Genomic DNA, 17,606 nt, shown 5'->3' on the forward strand with positions numbered 1-17,606 from the left:
GACCTTCACAAAGCCTGACTAACTATTGCTCACTTAAATGGCACAGTCTGGCACCTTTGGATCCTCTTGGAGCGATTCACGACTGTGTTTTCTATGGAAACTTGTTTATTAAATCCGCGGACATCCCGACCATCAGTCCGCCTGCTCTCTCTGAAAATAACCTTGAAACAAATGTGCCATCAAGATCACAGCGAGGTGTATGAATGTGAATGCGAGACGTGACGGAGGCAGGTGAGCCTCGCAGGTGATGCTAATCCCCCAAGAAGAGTGAATGCAAACGTCCCCTCGCTCTTACATAAAATCTCAGCGCACTCCACAGGACTTCACTGTGACCTCCTCCCGACTCAACTCTCAGGACGAGGAATGTCGCCGCATTGACGCTGCGTCACGTCCAGTTTGACCAACTGTCAGGCGTGGGTTGCGTAACGGCGTGGAAAACGCCAAGCGGAAGTTCTTAAGCCAGATATGGATTGGTGGGTGGCGCCACTACGCCAGAGCCGTTGGATGGGAGGGCTCCGCACTAAACACGTGACTAATTTGATGCTGCATTCAGGTGGTTGTCATAAAACAATACAAATGTAGCTTCATTCTCTCAAACTAAATGCAGCAGGCGGAAGCTAAAGAGAAGAAGCATCGTCTGTGTGTAACGACAGCACACAGGTAGTCCGGTAGTATACAGACTCTATGGACTGCAGTAGTGAATATAACGTCTGACTCACATGATCACAGGCCGGATTATAAACTACTGCCGTGACGGAGCATCGTGCCGTGGTCGCTTTTGTTTGGTTTCTTATTTCAACTTATCGCCGTTTCTTTGGGTGCTCAACTTAACTTAACTTGTATCCGACGTCAGTGAAGGCAACACAGCTTCCAAAGGCCACCGTGAGACGGCGTCACCCCGAGCGAGAGAGGCCGGTGTTTGTTTGTGGTGCCAGGACAAAATGCTGAATCCGCAGAGGTCTCTGTCGGAGCTCCCGAAGACGTCGACGGCCAGTCAGGTGGAGCGCGTTGTGCTGGTAAGCTGCTCAGCCGTCGCGTATATCGCACCATTGCACTAGCAAACAGCGCTGTGACTGAAAGGCTGCTGGTGCTTCGCACTGACTCGTCTGTTATTGCACAGAGCTGCCCACGGTAGCTGTTAGCCCCGCGCGCTGTCATGTTACTGTGACATTGTGGTTGACGGTCAGTGGGCCCATGGCAACGGCTCACTGACCGTCACCGTGAGAGCGACAGCTGAGCCCGAGCCTTCTGTTTGCTGCTGACTACCGAGGACAAACTGGACCTAAACGTTTTCCCTGCAGGGCGGGGGTCGTACTGTTAAACACGGCATCAACACGCGTGTAAATGTCACAGAGTGTATCTCTACGACAGCAGGAGGGAATGATCTAATATGGCTGTGAACAGATTCAGCCATGTACTGGTAAAACCGTCTGCTTGCCAGTAACAACCAATCACAAGTAAGCTCCCACTGTCACAGCTGGCTGACGGTCCACAGCTGGCTGACGGTCCACAGCTGGCCTGTCCTTCAGTAATGAGACGCGCACAGGAACAAAGTCTGAGCTGGACACACGGGGCAGTAACATCACAGCTAATAATGTCAACACTTTTGTGAAAGAACATTAGCAGTGTGGTTTTAATGCTTTCATACAAACCAGTAGGGTGTAAGGTCTACTGTAGCGAGCCTCTGCACTGAGCCCCACTGTGGACACGCGGCACATTACCACTGCTGCTTAGTTCCACGTCACAGCCTGTTGGAGTCATTAGTGTCCAGGATCAGACCGTTTTAAGTGGCTGAACCTGGACCATGAAACAGTGGTCTGTGTGGGGACGTTAAAGAAACAACGGCTCGTTGGCAGAACGGCTTGTCCCCTTGTAGACCGGTGCTCCCCCCAGTGGGCCACACCCCACAGTTTGTTCTAGGGTTCCCTGTGTTCATGTGGATGTTACACCGACATTAATGACTAGGGATGGGTATCGTTTAGGTTTTATCCGATACCGGTGCCAAATCGGTACTTTTGAAACGGTGCCGGTGCTTAAACGGTGCTTAAACGGTGCTCAAACCGGTGCTTAAAGAATGAAGAACTCAAACTTTGTCCAAAAACCTCTCATGTTCAGCTGTTTCCCTCTTTTTCTTTGGTCATTTTAGCCTTTTTGGCCAGGGTGAAGGGAGTACCTGCCATCAAACAAGAAGACAGCCGCATGTAGCTATGATGATGTTTGCTAGTTCACCTTACATGCATTAATGTAATAACGTGGTTAGCCTACTCAACGTAAATTACACACGTGCAACATTAAGCTACTCACGCAGAGAAGAACGGCTGCTGCTGCATCATCATCCTCATCATTTCTGCTACACTGGCAGGGCTAGGGGCCAGGACTCTCCTCTTCGGGTTTTTGGGGGATGTTGCTCCGGGTCCGATAACTGGCAACCCACCCGACGTGCACAGTGTGAGGTCTCGCAGCAAGCTATCAAATACGGCGCATTTCTGGGCTTTTAAAAAAACGCTATGCGTCGCCAGGTGTTTCATCGGATTCTTGGTGTTACCTCCTTTGACAGTATCACAGTATCAGCTTAAAGCACTTGTTGCTGCTGAGTTTGCATCTTTTGCTGTGAAGTACAGACAGACTTTTGACCGCTTCGCCTTGGGCATTTTGAATCTGTAGCTCTGCTCTAACAGAACGTACGTACCTGGCCCCGCCTACTATCCTCGGAAACGTAAAATGATTGACTAGAAGTGTATCACAGCTCAGGAAAAAAAAGCACCGAAATAAAGCAGCGAAATGTGCGCTGCTTTTCGGTCTGGTTACTACTGTTTATGTCAGAACCGGTGCCATCATGGCACCGGACACCGGTACCCATCCCTATTAATGACACTGCTAGCCAGTTAGCTTTTTAAAACGGGCGTAAATATTCCATTCAAACCCTTCAAGTGCTCAATTTCAGTCTCACATTAGTTGAATTATTTGAAAGAGGCGAGACTACAAAAGGTCAGATAACAGACCTGACCTGACGGCTGCCTGTGTTGCAGCAGAAATCTTCCATAGAGTCAATCAGTCTAATCAGATGAAGTCAAAATACACCTTTATGGGTATTGGACACAATGTTGCAGATTATTAGGTAATCATGTAAATTACTGACATATGAGTAATTTGAAGTCTCGTATAGTTATTGATATGTATTATTGATCAATAATGGGTGGTGGCTGTAGCTCAGGAGGTAGAGCAGGTCACCTACTGATCAGAAGGTTGGAGGTTCGATCCCAGGCTCCTCCACTCTGCATGCCAAATATCCTTGGGCAAGATACTAACCCCAATTTGCTCTCCGATGTATGAATGTGTGTGAGTGTAGTTAGAAAGCACTCAGTACAGAGGTAGTGCTTGTGAGAATGGGAGTGACTGGGTGAATGAGGCATGTTGTATAGAGCGCTTTGAGTACTCCGGGAGAGTAGAAAAGTGCTGTATAAGAATCAGCCCATTTACCATCAATAATAGTAATTGTGTACGCGTGCAGGGCGAGCTGTTATCTTTGTCTCTCACTAACAGGAAACTGGTTCACTGTGTTTGGCAGGAGGAGGAGTTCAACTGGCTGCTTAAAGAAGAAGTGCACGCTGTCTTAAAGCAGCTCCAAGATGTTCTCAAGGTAAACGATGAGCTTTCATGTGTTAGAAATAGTTGCATAATTACGTGGCTGAAATGATACATGAGCTTTACCCATGGAGCTCTTTGCTGGTCACGGTAAGTCTTTGCCAGGCTGACAGCATCTGGCAGGTCACTATGACAGAGCGCTGCTGTTTTAACTGAAAGGCTGGGCAAACACAAGTGTCCTCAGCACCATAAATACACAGTCCTCTAACAGGACTCCACAGCAGAGCAGGAAGAAGCTCTCAGGTCGTTTCAGCACATGAAGAAGTCTCTGCTGTGTTCTTGTCACCAGGAGGCATCCAGACGTTTCTCCATGCCGACACCAGGCTTTGAAAATCAGCTGAAGCAGGAGAACTTCATCCTTGGCAGCTCAACGTAAATGCAGCTCACACTGCCGTACTGTTACCGTGGTAATCATTTGTGACATCACGTTACATGTAGCGCTGTCGGCATTATACGTGATAGGGTCACCTTTCACATCCACTTCCTTCTGTGTTTGTTGTCCTGTGATGATTCCAAAGGTTAAAATGTGACTTTTTCCAGCAGCATGGATCAGGTGAAGGGCGTGCTGACTCTGCAGGGGGAGGTGCTGACTCAGGCTGTGAGTGTATGACGTTCTCACCAAGGCTTTTAACGACACTGCTTTAGGCTGAGCATCTTTAATGTTTGACTCTGTCTCAACAGGATATCAACCTGAAGGTTGCAAAGAGCAGCCAAGTGTTGCACTTCCAGTTTAGAGAAGACAAACAGTGGAAACTGCAACAGGTATAGAAAACAGCGCTGCACTTAATACAACACGTAGCTGCTTCTCTGACTTTACAGCTACAGAAGTTTGAGGATGAAACCTTAGAAAACAACGAGAGAGAAGGCAGCTCCTCAGCTCCCCGGTATAACGCTCACCATGAAGCAGCTAACGTGCACGACGTGGTTCACACAGAGCAAAGCAGCAATCTCTTACTGTTTGTCAGAGTGCAGCCAGGCTGAGGCAGAGCGATGTTAGGTCAGATATTAACTACCAATGAAACCAGTCTCACGGCGTTAACGGTCACTGTAACGTTTGTGTGGGCCCTCTGCTAGCACGCGTGTAGTGTGACATCACAGAAGTATTACCTGATGCATCCATGTAACTATAAGACTGTCAGCATGTGTCTGTTCAGAGTTTAATGACAAACGTGAGCAGGACTGTGGTCAGAGGGGCGGGGCCTCTGACCAGGGAGGCCTGACCACATCACAACCAGCGAGCTTCTAACATGACTTTGAATTGAATCAACACTTTGCATTAATTATACCAAACACAGTTTGACATTCAGAGCATTATGAAAATATCACTGAGCCCAAAGCAGCCGAGCTGTGGGCAGGTGTGGGTGGAGGCAGACGCCTCGGTCTACTTTGGAAACGTGACACTGGTCACATGTTGTTCTCATGTTAGGGACATGTTATGCCACGAGCTGAAAACAAAGCAGCAGATTCTTTCACATGTCTGATGTTTGGTAACATCCAGGAGGGGACAGTGGATCCAGTTCTCCTCTCTACATGTTGGTCCCACAGCCAAAGCACTACGTTTGTCTTAATGTCTGAGCTCTGCAGTGATGGAAAGACCCCAAGCAGCACATTGTTTGTAGTTAGGAATAATATCTTTGTCATTGTGAGGCCGTGTTTATTTATTGAAGTTCTCTGTACAGACTTTACCAGTTATTCAGGTCCTGCTTTCATTTGCATGATTATGTTGTCAAACAGAAGATTGCTCCTCTCTGTAGCAGCTCATGGAAAAACCAAGCTGTTAAACATGTTCACAGTTAAAGCTTTACTTATTATCCGTATGAGTAGCTGCACCTGATGACTTACAGGCGACGGTCTGTAAGTCATCAGCTAGTCTATGGCGTTATTTATGTGCCACTATTCTGAGCGCACGTAAAAAAGGTTTGCAGGTGTAAGTGTTGCATTTTGAGGAGTGAAGAAAATTCATTCCTGCGTGCAGAAAATATATTTCAGTGTTTGCTGTTATCCACACACACACAACAGCAGCCCCTCTCGCTCGCTCAGTTTTTGCACTTGCGCTTGTTCGCAATGTGTTGCTCGCGCTCTCAACATTTCAAACTCCGCCCCTCTGTGTTCCTCCGCCACTGCCTTGTTTGAGTTTTGGACGAAATGGATTCTGGGATATTGCATTTCGTCATTTCGAGCTGATTGGAGACCAAAACAGCCAATCAGATATTTTTGCATCCAAGTCTGTGATTGGCTGGTTTTGTGGCACAAATATAACGGTGTACAGAAAGAGTTGAACGCACACGGGCAGAAATGTTGAGAGCGCGAGCGACACATTGCGAGCGCAAATACAAAAACTGAGCGAGCGAGAGGGGCTGCTGTTGTGTGTGTGTGTGTGTGTGTGTGTGTGTGTGTGTGTGTGTGTGTGTGTGTGTGTGTGTGTGTGTGTGTGTGTGTGTGTATATAACAGCAAACGCTGAAATACATTTTCTGCACGCAGCAATGAATTTTGTTCACTCAAAATAAATTTCTCCTCAAAATGCAACACTTACACCTGCAAACCTTTTTTACGTGCGCTCAGAATAGTGGCACAAAAATAACGGCATACTAGTCTAGCTTTTAAAAGTGAATGCAATGAAGCCGAGAGGTGATGCTGGACAGTTTTCTTCAGGAACTTGTGTTAACATATGACCCCCACCCTTCACTGGTCCTCGTTTCTGTGGCCCATCAGATCCAAGATGCCAGGAACCACGTGAACCAGGCTCTGCAGCTGCTGAGCAGCCGTGACGAGAGCTACCACTTCAAGTCTGGGGCTGAGGTCAACAAGGTGTGTCCCTGTTAGCACAGAGCTGCCACTCTGCTGATGCTGCTGATACTAACATCACGTTTGTGTTCATGCTGCAGCTCATGGATGGAGTGATGCTGCAGCTTACACGAGCTCGAAACCGCCTCACTACCCCGGCCTCCATGACGCTGCCTGAGCTGGCTGCCAGCGGTTTGATGGTATACACGCTGCACTCAATGATCTTACTGAAGAATAACTGTGTAAAGATGCAGGTTTTAAAGAAAACATGACAGCAAGTTTAGTCAAATCAGGTTCCTCGTGAGAGCAGGGTTTCTCAGGAAGCTGTCCTCCTGTAGGTCAGTGCAGTGTAAACTGTTCCAGCCCTCTGACTCTGGGGGGAGGCTCCCGCTGACAGACGAGGGCGATCTATGGCATCAAAAGCAGTGCTGAAGTGGAACAGTCGCAGTGAGTCATAGTTAGGTCCTGTAAAAAGCCCAGTCTCAGTGCTGGGCTCTGAATCCACAACTGTTCTGTGAAACCAGCGCCCGCAGTCTGGGTTGGCGTTGACGGTCGACACTCACAGGATCAGAGATTAACTTCAGGTAACCTGTAGGAGCTATTTACACCTTTGCTGTCCACACTTTAGACCTGTGTAATGCAGGATATGTTATTAGAGCCACGTGGCAGTAGCCACATCAAATATTACTCGTTAGATCGTTACCCAATGAACCTGCTCGTAGCCCATGCTGCTCTGATGTTAGAGGAGAAAGGTTGGAGAAGCACTCATGGAGGTGGTGTGGGTGGAAATAAACTCCACCAGGGCAGAAATACACCAAAGCAATCTGCAGGTTGTTCCTGGCTCTGATGATGAATTTTAAAGCAGGACTTGATGAGCTCTGAGTGCTGGCTCAGTGAAGTCACTGCAGAGTAATACTGCTGAAGGTTAAACCTTCCTGTGATGTTTCAGCCTGACTGCCTCACACCGGCCTCTCTTGTTTGATCACCAGAAAATGTTCTCTCCTCCCATACCCGGGGATGTCATGGTCAACTTTTACATCAACTTAAGCAAACTGTGTCTGACTGTGTACCAGCTCCACGTGCTGCCTGCTAACACCACCAAGGTTAGACTCTGTGACACCGTGCACCCGTCTGTGGAGCCGCCCTCTGTCATGTGACCAGTGTTTGTGATCCTTCTCATATCTGCAGAATTTCAAGCCTGCTGGGAGCTCAGTGCTGCACAGCCCTGGAGCGATGTTGTAAGTCCTTCAGTCCTCTGATGAAGCTTGAACATGTTGTAGGAGGTGAAACGTTTACACAAAGAGCCATCAGTGTCATTGCAACTATTCCTGTACATGCTTATTATTAGAAAACGACATATTTCCATTACCAGATGATGCAGCCTTATTCTGTTGTGTAATATTACTGAAACCTGGCTCTATGAGTAATATTTAAATATGACTGTGGCCAAATGGCCTCTTACTCAACAGCTGGGCTCCTGCCCCATGATGCTGGCTTGGATGGAAACTGATTTACTATCTAGTTACTGGTAACACACAGTAGTGCTAAAGTGTACATGGTGGACAGTATCTAAGCTCTCTTTACATTTTGCTAACACAGTGAGCTCAACAACAACCGGTTTGAGGTGAGCCATGTTCACAAAGTGGAGTGTGTGGTGCCTTGGCTGAGCGACACGCTGGTGTTCTTCACCATATCCCTGCAGCTCTGTCAGCAGCTGAAGGACAAGGTCAGTCCCTCAAACACTCGCACATTATTAATCATGACGTGAGAGACGTGGAGGAGATGGAGCATTCATTCTGGGAGCACGTGCTGTCTGTTCGGCAGTGTTTGGAAGGTTACTTTTAAAATGAACTGTTACTCGCCACACCAACACCAGCTAGATGTTAAAATCTTCATATAAATGAGTAACAGTAGGTGGACATTAGGTAAGGCTGCACTTTTTGCAGCGATCTCATATAGAAAACTATCCCACGCGTATATAAAACAGGTCCGCGGCTCCGAACCGTAGTAAAGGGACCTCTGGCTGATACGTCGGGTTCGTGTCGGGCTCGTAGCTGGAAACTAGCTTTACTTTGTTGTCTGGGTCAAGTTTGCTAGCGAGAGACAGAGAGAGGCGTTGAAAGGCTGCTGCAACAGAACTTATTGTTTCAGAGGAAAACAGGAACACAGCGTACAGTCGAGTCTTAACAGCTTACTTACAGCTGGGCTCGTCAGGCTCTCTGTTTGGCTGCAGTGGTTATTATTATATTTACATGCTTCCAGCTCCCGTTTCTGCTCCGTGACAGCTCGTACTGTAACACCTGTACTGATTTTTCTGTGCCAGCATGACACAAATGTGACTAAAAATGTTCAAACATGTAAATGAAATATGAACATTTACTCTGAAAACTGAATTAAAAGCTAAAAGTGAAATAAAAACAGAAACTAATTAGAAAATATGAACTTTTAGTAACACCACCATTCAGTGTAGCGAGGCTTAGCCTAACCCCTGATGCTGATGGTTCTGGAGCTTTCATGGGGGGCGGGGGGTCTTTTTGTCACGCTTAAGTGTTTCGGATCAAACATACAAAAAGTCAGTTATGATGAAGGGCACGAACACGTCTCCACACCACTGTAACTAACCTGGGGTGAACCGAGACGTTAGCCAGGGTCACGTGACAGCTGTATGAGCAACGTTGGATAACAAAGACTTTGGGTTTGTTTCATTTACTTTAGAGAAGCAGCCTGAGTCTTTACTGTGGGAACAGATCGGGATCAAAGAGCTCTGGCTTAAATGATCACAGCACGGTTTGCCTAAACGTGTTTCTACAGTGGCGTGAAGTATTTGACCGTTTGGCAGTTTGTTTCATAAAGTGACCTTTCCTTTTGGTCTAGACAGTTCTTTGTTTTTCACCATTAAATCTGTTACTGTGAGCAGAAAGTGAAAGGAAGTGAAAACTGTTTCATCTTTGACTGAATCCCAGCTGCTTCCTTCCCTGCAGATCTCGGTTTTCTCCAGTTTCTGGAACTACAGACCTTTTTAATCCTGCAGCCCGTCATCCTCCAGGCTCCGCTCGGACTCGCACTTAGCACTCTGTTGTAAAGGAAGTGTTCATTATTTTAGCTATTTGAAATGCAGTGTGATGTCAGAGCGCTAAAGCTCCGCCCCCAGTGATGTTAGCCCAGATAGCAGACAGTCCCGTCAGTGCGTCTCAGTACTGCCGTGTGGATTCATGTCATTTGGTTCCCTTTAATAGAATTATTTATTACCCACACTCACATTCCTGATTGTGTTTGAGTTGTTTTGTAGAACACTAATTTTGTACTAAAAGTACGTTTCTTGTACTTGTTCTGTCCCAGCATGGTGATCGCTTTGAAAGCTTCCTCGTAGTAAAGTCCTGCCCTACTACTGTGGTACTGGTACTGTAGTACTGGTACCGTAGTACTGTAGTACTGGTACTGTGGTACTGTAGTACTGGTACTGTAGTACTGGTACACAGGTGGACACCACAAGCCTGTGACTGTGTAAAATGCTCAGAGTCAAACAGTCTGCTGCCACTAACAGCATCATCTATTCACTCTGCTGCATAGCATTAACCTCACATGCAGCAGCAGTGCTGCGTGACAGTGCCTGTGCATTACTGTTATGATGCACATGGAAAAGGCAGTTTCAGTGGCTGCCAAGCGCATCATGTTGGAGTGGGAACAGGAGGACGAATCTGTGATGAAGGTAACAGTTTTCTGTATTTTTGATGGGACCAAGAACGTAAACAAAGGAGGAAGGTCTTTGAAGAAGCTCCTGTTCCGTTTCTCCTGCCGTAGCACCTTTCTAATCTTCCCACAGGAAACAAACCTGCTCCACAGTACGTGGAGGACGGGGCTCTGCTGGAGGCTGTCATCACTGTACCAGGTCGTTTGGGGTGTAATGAGTGGCAGTTTGGACATAGATGTCAGCTGCTCAGCTCATTTTACCTGTCACTAGCTGATTGGCTGACCTGTGTATGTAGATACTGAGATGCTTCTTCACAGAGCTGAGCTCTAATTGATCCTGTTTCCAGTTTTATAAGGTGCACAATCAACAGAGGAAGTGTTGCTCTAGCTCAGCCTCTTCCTCCGAATTATTCCCTCATTCAGTATGTGGGTGTGTGGGACACAGTAAGAATCAAACGTTGTTGTAATGGGTAAAACATCTGTTAGGAGTGATATCACGAACATGCCACAGTCTCCCCCTGTGGTCTGCTTTACAGAGAACCACGCACGGCGTATATTTACACTTGTCATGGCTCCTCCAGTCTGCTTTGGTTCAGACTGTCGCGCAGTCCTGATGTGCTGTGTTTGTCTGCTTCTGCACACCGGCCTGAGCTCAGTACAGATGGCAGCACGTTTGTTTCAGAACAGCAGAAGCTGTAAGAAAACCCGACGAGCAGGATGAGCAGAAACACATTTGTGCAAACTGATGAACACAAACGTGGCTGGAGCAGGGCCCTTCATCCCTCGACCTCACATTCCCTCTTTGTTACTACATGGATTTATTTAAATAAGCTACCTGTGACATCATCTGTTGCTGTTTGTATTCGTCTCGTGTTGATTTTCTTTGAACCAAATACTATTGTAGACATGAACAAATGACTTCTTTCCACTAAGTATTAATGTATTTAAAGATGCCTGTCATGTAAAATGTGGAATGTGTGCAATTAAACTTTCGTCCTGATGAACTCTCTTTGGTGATCTTAAGATGCATGTAATAAAAAAGTCATCACTGAACTTCATTTGTATTATTGGAAATGCAGTGCCACATTGTATTTGTCACATTTAATATTAGACAAAGATTCATGCAAAATTCATTTTTGTAATGATGTCATACATTAGGGGGGGAAAGAGATCCAAACCTACCCGACCCGGTTTGTTTGTTTGTGGTAACACCAGCTGCACCTGATTTGCAATCAGAATTCTGAAACATCCATCAGTTTGTTCCATGAAGCTCAAGTTCATGTACTTGGTTATACAGCAGCACAGTGAGATGAAACACCAGGACCTTTACTTCTGAAAGGCTCAAAACAGACAAAATGATATTGGAGTTGTGCAGTCAAAATCCAGTTGTGATGCCTTGTCATTGCCAAGAATAAATGCTGAGGGAAGCAACAATGGTTGCTGACTGAAGTAGTCGCACTCGAACGTCAAGGAAGGTGGAAGGAAAGCAGATTACGCAGACATGTCAGGTTTCCAGAGGTGAGCAATTTATTTACAGTGAGCTTAATTTAATGTAGTGATGGCCCGCTTGAAGCTGACGCTCCGGAGCGTGTGTCGAAAAAAACAACACACTGGTTCAGAAGCACTGTGTCGAGGCTTGCTTCGTTTGGCAAAAGTCACGTGACCAGTGACGTCCGAAGCTTCATTACGCACGTAACTGCTTCGGTACCTGATTCAAACAGATATAAGGAAGTGAATCATCCACGGGATTCGTGGAGTGTGTTGATGGTGACAGAGAGCGACGAGGTGATCATTCCACTGACAGATATGGAGCCAGCGAGGAAGAGAGGACGTTCTGGCGTGTGGGAATATTTTGAGTTGATTTTGCTCAATTCATTTTATCTGCCGAAGTGAAAAACTTGAAATGTCCAAAATCATGTTTTCATAATGTAAATATCATTACAGCATATGACTTTAGGAACACTTCCATGTGAATTAAAGCTGATGAAGACTACAAAAATGTATTTGACACTATACGTACATTACATTGCTACAGTTTAGAAAATCATTTTGTTTATTGTTGTTAGGTGATAGTCTGCAGGACCCAGGAATACCTGCATATCTACCAGCTTGCAGTGTGGTTCCTGCACTCCACAGCCTCTTCTGTTCCATGCAAGTGGATTTTCTCCAGGGCAGGAGAAACTATTTCTAAGAAAAGAAACAGACTCAGCCAGCGCACAGTAACACTAATCCTCTTTTTAAATGTAAATAACAAAAGGGCTACCTGACATAGATCATGTTTTTACTTTGCAAGTTCTTGATTAGGGGTGGGTTTTGATTATCGCTTTTCTGATTACAATCCATGCTAAACTGAATAAAGTGATATTGATTCATTACAATCCCGTGTCGATTTGTAAATTAACGTTATTATGCCTGAAACGCCAGCATCTCAGGTTAAACCTCACAACATGTCGTCAAACACCATGCAGCTAAAACAGTAACTGGGAGCAGGTTTACGGATTCTGCATACAAACGTGAACACACAGCGCGGACCCGACGCGTCAGAGTCAGATTTTGATGTGTCGTCGGGTCCGCGCTGTGTTTGCCTCTTTTTTGCCGCTGGCTTCTGCAGCTGCAGGTTTCATAACTCTCTGTTTACATCTCTAATTAAGTCTCACATGTGTCAGCTTTCTTTTAATAGATACGAAATTATGGATATATACTGTTAAATGATCAGACTTGTAATATTTCTGACTGAGGCAAAACTTTCCAGATTCCAATCAAATTGAATCGGATCCTGTATCGAATCAAAATGATTCTACAAATCAGTGACGATGCAGCCGTACTCAGCTTCCTAAGCATTTTCCCTTTCCAGTTCACAATCAATCCCACCCCTAGGTCAAAAATATGTATAGGACAATTGGCCTCATCTAATATTTTGTATGAACCTGTCCAGCTGTCCAGTGATTAAACGACAAGTAGATGGAGGCAGGACTTCACAGCAGGGGCATACTCCATAATGTGCTGTGCGTTATCATATGTATATTATATATATTGCTCACTTATTGTATTTACCAACATCAAGGAGTTATGAGCAAAGAAAGGCCACCATAGTGCATGTTTAAATAGGGAAAGTTTATTGATCAAAATGTATTACGCAGATACGCATTACATTTTTTTCAGCCCCCCAATCGAGAAAACAAAACCAATTACATGTTCAAAGCAACGGAACGGTGGCCCAATATCAGAGAGAACTCCACTCTTGAGTGAGCAGTGATGATTGAGCAGTCCGTTTTATTTTGCAGATTCAAGCTGCTCTTCAAAATATTCGCCACCAGATGTCACCGGAGAGGACTGTGTTGAAAAGCTTCGAGTAATGAACCGTTTTTCAATACAAGCTTCAGTGCTTCGGAAAGCTTCATTTGGCCATCACTATCTGAAAGGCTCAAAACAGACAAAATGATATTGGAGTTGTGCAGTCAAAATCCAGTTGTGATGCCTTGTCATTGCCAAGAATAAATGCTGAGGGAAGCAACAATGGTTGCTGACTGAAGTAGTCGCACTCGAACGTCAAGGAAGGTGGAAGGAAAGCAGATTACGCAGACATGTCAGGTTTCCAGAGGTGAGCAATTTATTTACAGTGAGCTTAATTTAATGTGTAACTTAACAAAACTTCCCCCCAAATCAAGTCACTTAACAAACCTCACCATGGCTCTGGTGACACAGCTCACCTCTGCTCTCTGCTGCATCTGGTAGAGACTGGCTTTAAATAGGGCCATCAATTTCCCTCCAATTGCCCAGCCAGTACCACTCACTCAACTGAGGGATCTAAAACTCTACACAGATGATCTGAAAACACAAAACCTCTACACACTTCTAACATGCACATTTACACAACTAAATGGCAGTATTAACGAAAAGAAAAACATTCAACAAATCCCTTTAAACCTTAACACAAACAAAAGGAAGCATCTCTGTGGACAAAGAAACCCCTCCACTTGGTTTGACCTGCTGATGTCATGTGTGACATCATCAGGACTTTAAAATGAGGAAATGCCAGGTGGGCGTTTCCCCCCACCTCACCCTCATGAAGAGTGAAAAGACAAACAGAGTAAGTATGAACGAATTACTTAATGTGTAACATAATAAAATATAAAGAAACATGTACTTGAGTATTTGTCTTAATTTGCAGAATGTTTGATTTGCCGGCAACAAAACGCTTCCACAAACAAACCCGGGACAGTGAGTGAAGCAACGTTACATGACAAACAGCAAATCATAGCAAATACATAGAAACAGAATAATGTGCAAAAAAAAAAAAGGTAAACACATGTGGGACAAATGGAGAGCATTGCAACTGCTCCTCCACTTTGTCACACTGACCAGGAAAAAACAAAGCGAGCAACTTGTGTAAATCAAGGTAAAAAAAACGGTTTCCCCTCCTCGTCAACACTGACGAACCATCGAGGTCTGCAGAATGATCTGACCAATGGCTCAGACGGTTCAGAGTCTCTGAGGTCATAGTGCTGCCGGGACTGCCCTTGACCACCAGCACTGTCGGTGTCAGCACTGGAACACGACCATGAGGAAGACCTTGATATAGTTTGGCGCACCATCTTTCTCACTAGAAGAAACAAGACTTGTCATCACTGCAGTCTCAATACTGAGAGATATTGAGATGAGATACTGCAACCACTGGCACTCCCATATTTTCATATTCTGAGACCGAACTCTATATTGTTCGTTCCCATAGAGCAGGGTTTATCAGAGCTTACCTCCAAAATATGGGAATGGACTGTCTGCAGTCCTCACACTTGCTTCAGATGTTATCAGTCCATTCATTGGACATTATTGGTTGTAATCAGCCCCACAGATAGGAGCCAGGAGAGGCCCTCTACCCCTGCTAATCGCTCAGGTTTGTTATCCATTCACACAGAGGGCCACAAAGAAAAGGACAGGAACAGCCCAGAATCCATTTTCCTGACTTCATGCAAATAAGGCAGTGCTACCAGGTAAAAGGATTGAAATGGACAGCAGTGATTTTAATGAGTGAGTTAATGTGGTGTTGATATACCAGCTTTGACATGTATTTGTAGACGTTATGTTTTCCACTGTCTTTGTGATGCTAGCTTAAAGTTACTGTGAAAGGTTCATGTATACTGTGGTTGGTACGTCTTCGTCTTGGCTGTAGCGTTCTATTGTTTCTATTTCTGTTTTCTCTAACTGTTATTACTGTAATGAGGGTCTAACAAACAATTGATCTAATTGATCTCATTATCATTTGTTTATTTACAATTAAGTGCTTCCAACTTCTAGTCACAGTTTATAGGTTGCTCCTAGTTTTTAGCTTCTACTCGTGCTTATTATGGCTTCATTTTGTGCTTATGTCATTGCCTAATTTACACAGTTAAATGGTTCTGTATAAGAAATATTCTTGACAAATCCAGAAAACAAAAGGCTCGGTGATGTCAGACATGACATCATCAGCACTTTAAAAGTCAGGAAATGCTGGATGTCTCCTACACCTGACCTCCGTTTAGTAGGATGAAGGACGAGCTCAGAGCAAAGTAATAATAGTAAGCTTAACCCTTAAACAAGAAGCAAACATTTAAACCTGAAACATAATAAAACAAGATATGACTGTGTACTGCTTTAATCTGCTGTTTTTTATTTAACTGCAACATAACACTAAAGCATCCCATGTCCCAATTGCCAGTCTTGGTAGCCGGGGTTCGGTCCACGTGGGTGGCTGGCCTCTCCCTTGGAGATAGGGTGAGAAGTTCGGCCATTCGGGAGGGGCTCAGAGTAGTAGTATCCTTGGGCAAGATACTAACCCTAAGTTGTTCTTCGATGCATCCATTGGAGTGTGAATGTAGTTAGAAAGCACTATGTATGGAGAAAGTGCTTGTGAGAATGGGTGAATGTTGTATGGAGAGTAGAAAAGCGCTAAATAAGAATCAGAGTCTATAACTGCTCACAGACTGGCTGTCAGGAAGCCGTTCGAACGCAAGCAAAACCGGGACACAATACAGAGCTATGCACAAGACGTAGACTACAAATTTATTTATTGAGCACTGTTCATAGATTAAAATCACAAAGTGTTGCACAATAAAACCAAAAATATTAATAAAATATTGACATGAAACAATGAAAACATTAATTAAAGCTTGTTTGTATAGAAATGGTGCCTGAGAGACCAATCCCCACGGGGACCAACAGTAGCCTCGGACACGAAGACCTGAGTGCTCGGGATGAAGCACGAGGTTTCAGGGATAAACTGACCAGAGCTTCACCATGTAGAGCTCAACAAGTTCAAACTGAAATTTTAAAATGAAACCTAAAATTTACTGGCAACCAATGAAGAGAAGCCAAAACTGGAGTAATATGTGGCCTCCTATTGGTGCTGCAGTGTTCTGTCTGAAGGCTCCAACGCTGATTTGTAGAAACCAGTAAAAAGACCACTGGAGTAATCCAAACGAGAAGAAATAACAGCATGAAGAATCATCCCCGGCTCAGCCTTTGACACCAGCAGCCTGACCTTAGAAATGTTTCTCATGTGATTAAAACACTTCTGAACCAGTTTGGAGACATTGAACTGTCGCTATGACGCCCAAATTTCTGAGACTCGATTGAACGGACGAGTCTAAAACACTGATGCGCTGCTTGATAACTCCAAATGATCATCATCATCATGTATGGAGGTGATTATGACAGTGAGTATCTGTTGTGTGCCCACCTTATTACTAAATTAGGCAGATCACTCTGAATTGAATCAGGACATAAAGCACGGTCTTTATGTTGCTTTATTGAACACTCTTCATCTTACAACTAGCCACTTAACGAGGCTTCCTTCGGACAACAACATCCGGTTCAAAGGTCATCACCTTAAGACATAGCCATATCAGTACATATCTTCAACCATCTTTAAAAATGGTAGAGGGATGGTTTGGGCTGCGTGTCAGGCAGTGCTGGTGGGAATCTTGTGAAGGGAAAAAGATGCCATCTAAAAGCATGCAGTGGGAACTATGGAAGAAATTACAAGAAAGCTTGATTAGGAGAGTTCAGGCTGCACTGAACTCTGGTGATATCAGCAACTTTCAAGCTTGTTAGAACTGTAAAAACTCAGCTTTCATACTGTATGTCTCTGTGTCAGAGATGTCAATAAATCACTGCACCTATTTCCATGTTTCCTGTCAAAACATAAAGAAAAGAAGACTTTTGCTCTGTACTCTGCTTTATTTGAAATGAATGGAAGAACAAAACAAAATGCTTCCAGTGGAAGGATGGCTTTGACACTGGGAAAGTATTTATGGTCTGTATCGGGCTTGCCTGTCCATATGGAGCAAAAACAGCTCTGCATCATACACTCAGGCTCCTGACATCTTTCTGCATTAGGAAACCTAATCACAGTTTATAGACAAGTCAGTGTCATTTTAGTGACAGTACCAGGTTGTTTCACAGCAGAAGTCAGCCATGTTTAGGGAAGGTCTCGTCCCTTCAGACCTCC

At 44.8% G+C, this 17,606-nt stretch overlaps 1 protein-coding gene across 4 annotated transcripts; it reads left to right on the top strand.

The window, feature by feature from the left end:
• Positions 1 to 566: 566 nt before the first annotated feature.
• On the top strand, positions 567 to 11,124 carry rogdi (rogdi atypical leucine zipper). 4 transcript variants are annotated; one of them, XM_086288191.1, is made up of 11 exons: positions 567 to 1,016; positions 3,544 to 3,640; positions 3,935 to 4,017; positions 4,186 to 4,243; positions 4,327 to 4,407; positions 6,359 to 6,454; positions 6,532 to 6,630; positions 7,420 to 7,533; positions 7,619 to 7,668; positions 8,030 to 8,156; positions 9,412 to 11,124. In XM_086288191.1, exons 3-11 carry the CDS (start codon positions 3,956 to 3,958, stop codon positions 9,451 to 9,453), a joined length of 729 nt encoding a protein of 242 aa, XP_086144317.1. In that variant the 5' UTR covers positions 567 to 1,016; positions 3,544 to 3,640; positions 3,935 to 3,955; the 3' UTR covers positions 9,454 to 11,124. The 4 variants fall into 4 exon arrangements, with proteins under 4 accessions (XP_086144317.1, XP_086144315.1, XP_086144316.1 ...); XM_086288189.1 differs by having other exon boundaries at positions 569 to 1,016; positions 3,569 to 3,640; XM_086288190.1 differs by having other exon boundaries at positions 574 to 1,016; positions 3,569 to 3,640; positions 4,189 to 4,243.
• Positions 11,125 to 17,606: the final 6,482 nt, after the last annotated feature.

Source organism: Aulonocara sp. 'chitande type north' Nkhata Bay, linkage group LG4 (genome assembly GCF_057382095.1).
Source record: "Aulonocara sp. 'chitande type north' Nkhata Bay isolate Kocher_YH1m ecotype deep benthic linkage group LG4, A_spYH_male_GT1.1, whole genome shotgun sequence".
NCBI lineage: Eukaryota > Metazoa > Chordata > Actinopteri > Cichliformes > Cichlidae > Aulonocara > Aulonocara sp. 'chitande type north' Nkhata Bay.

Excerpts from the sequence above, each read along its gene's own strand:
- rogdi (XM_086288189.1), top strand. The coding sequence starts at position 942 with ATGCTGAATCCGCAGAGGTCTCTGTCGGAGCTCCCGAAGACGTCGACG. Across the intron at positions 4,018-4,185 it reads TTCATCCTTGGCAGCTCAAC|CAGCATGGATCAGGTGAAGG; the intron begins GTAAATGCAGCT and ends GACTTTTTCCAG. Across the intron at positions 7,534-7,618 it reads TGCCTGCTAACACCACCAAG|AATTTCAAGCCTGCTGGGAG; the intron begins GTTAGACTCTGT and ends TCATATCTGCAG.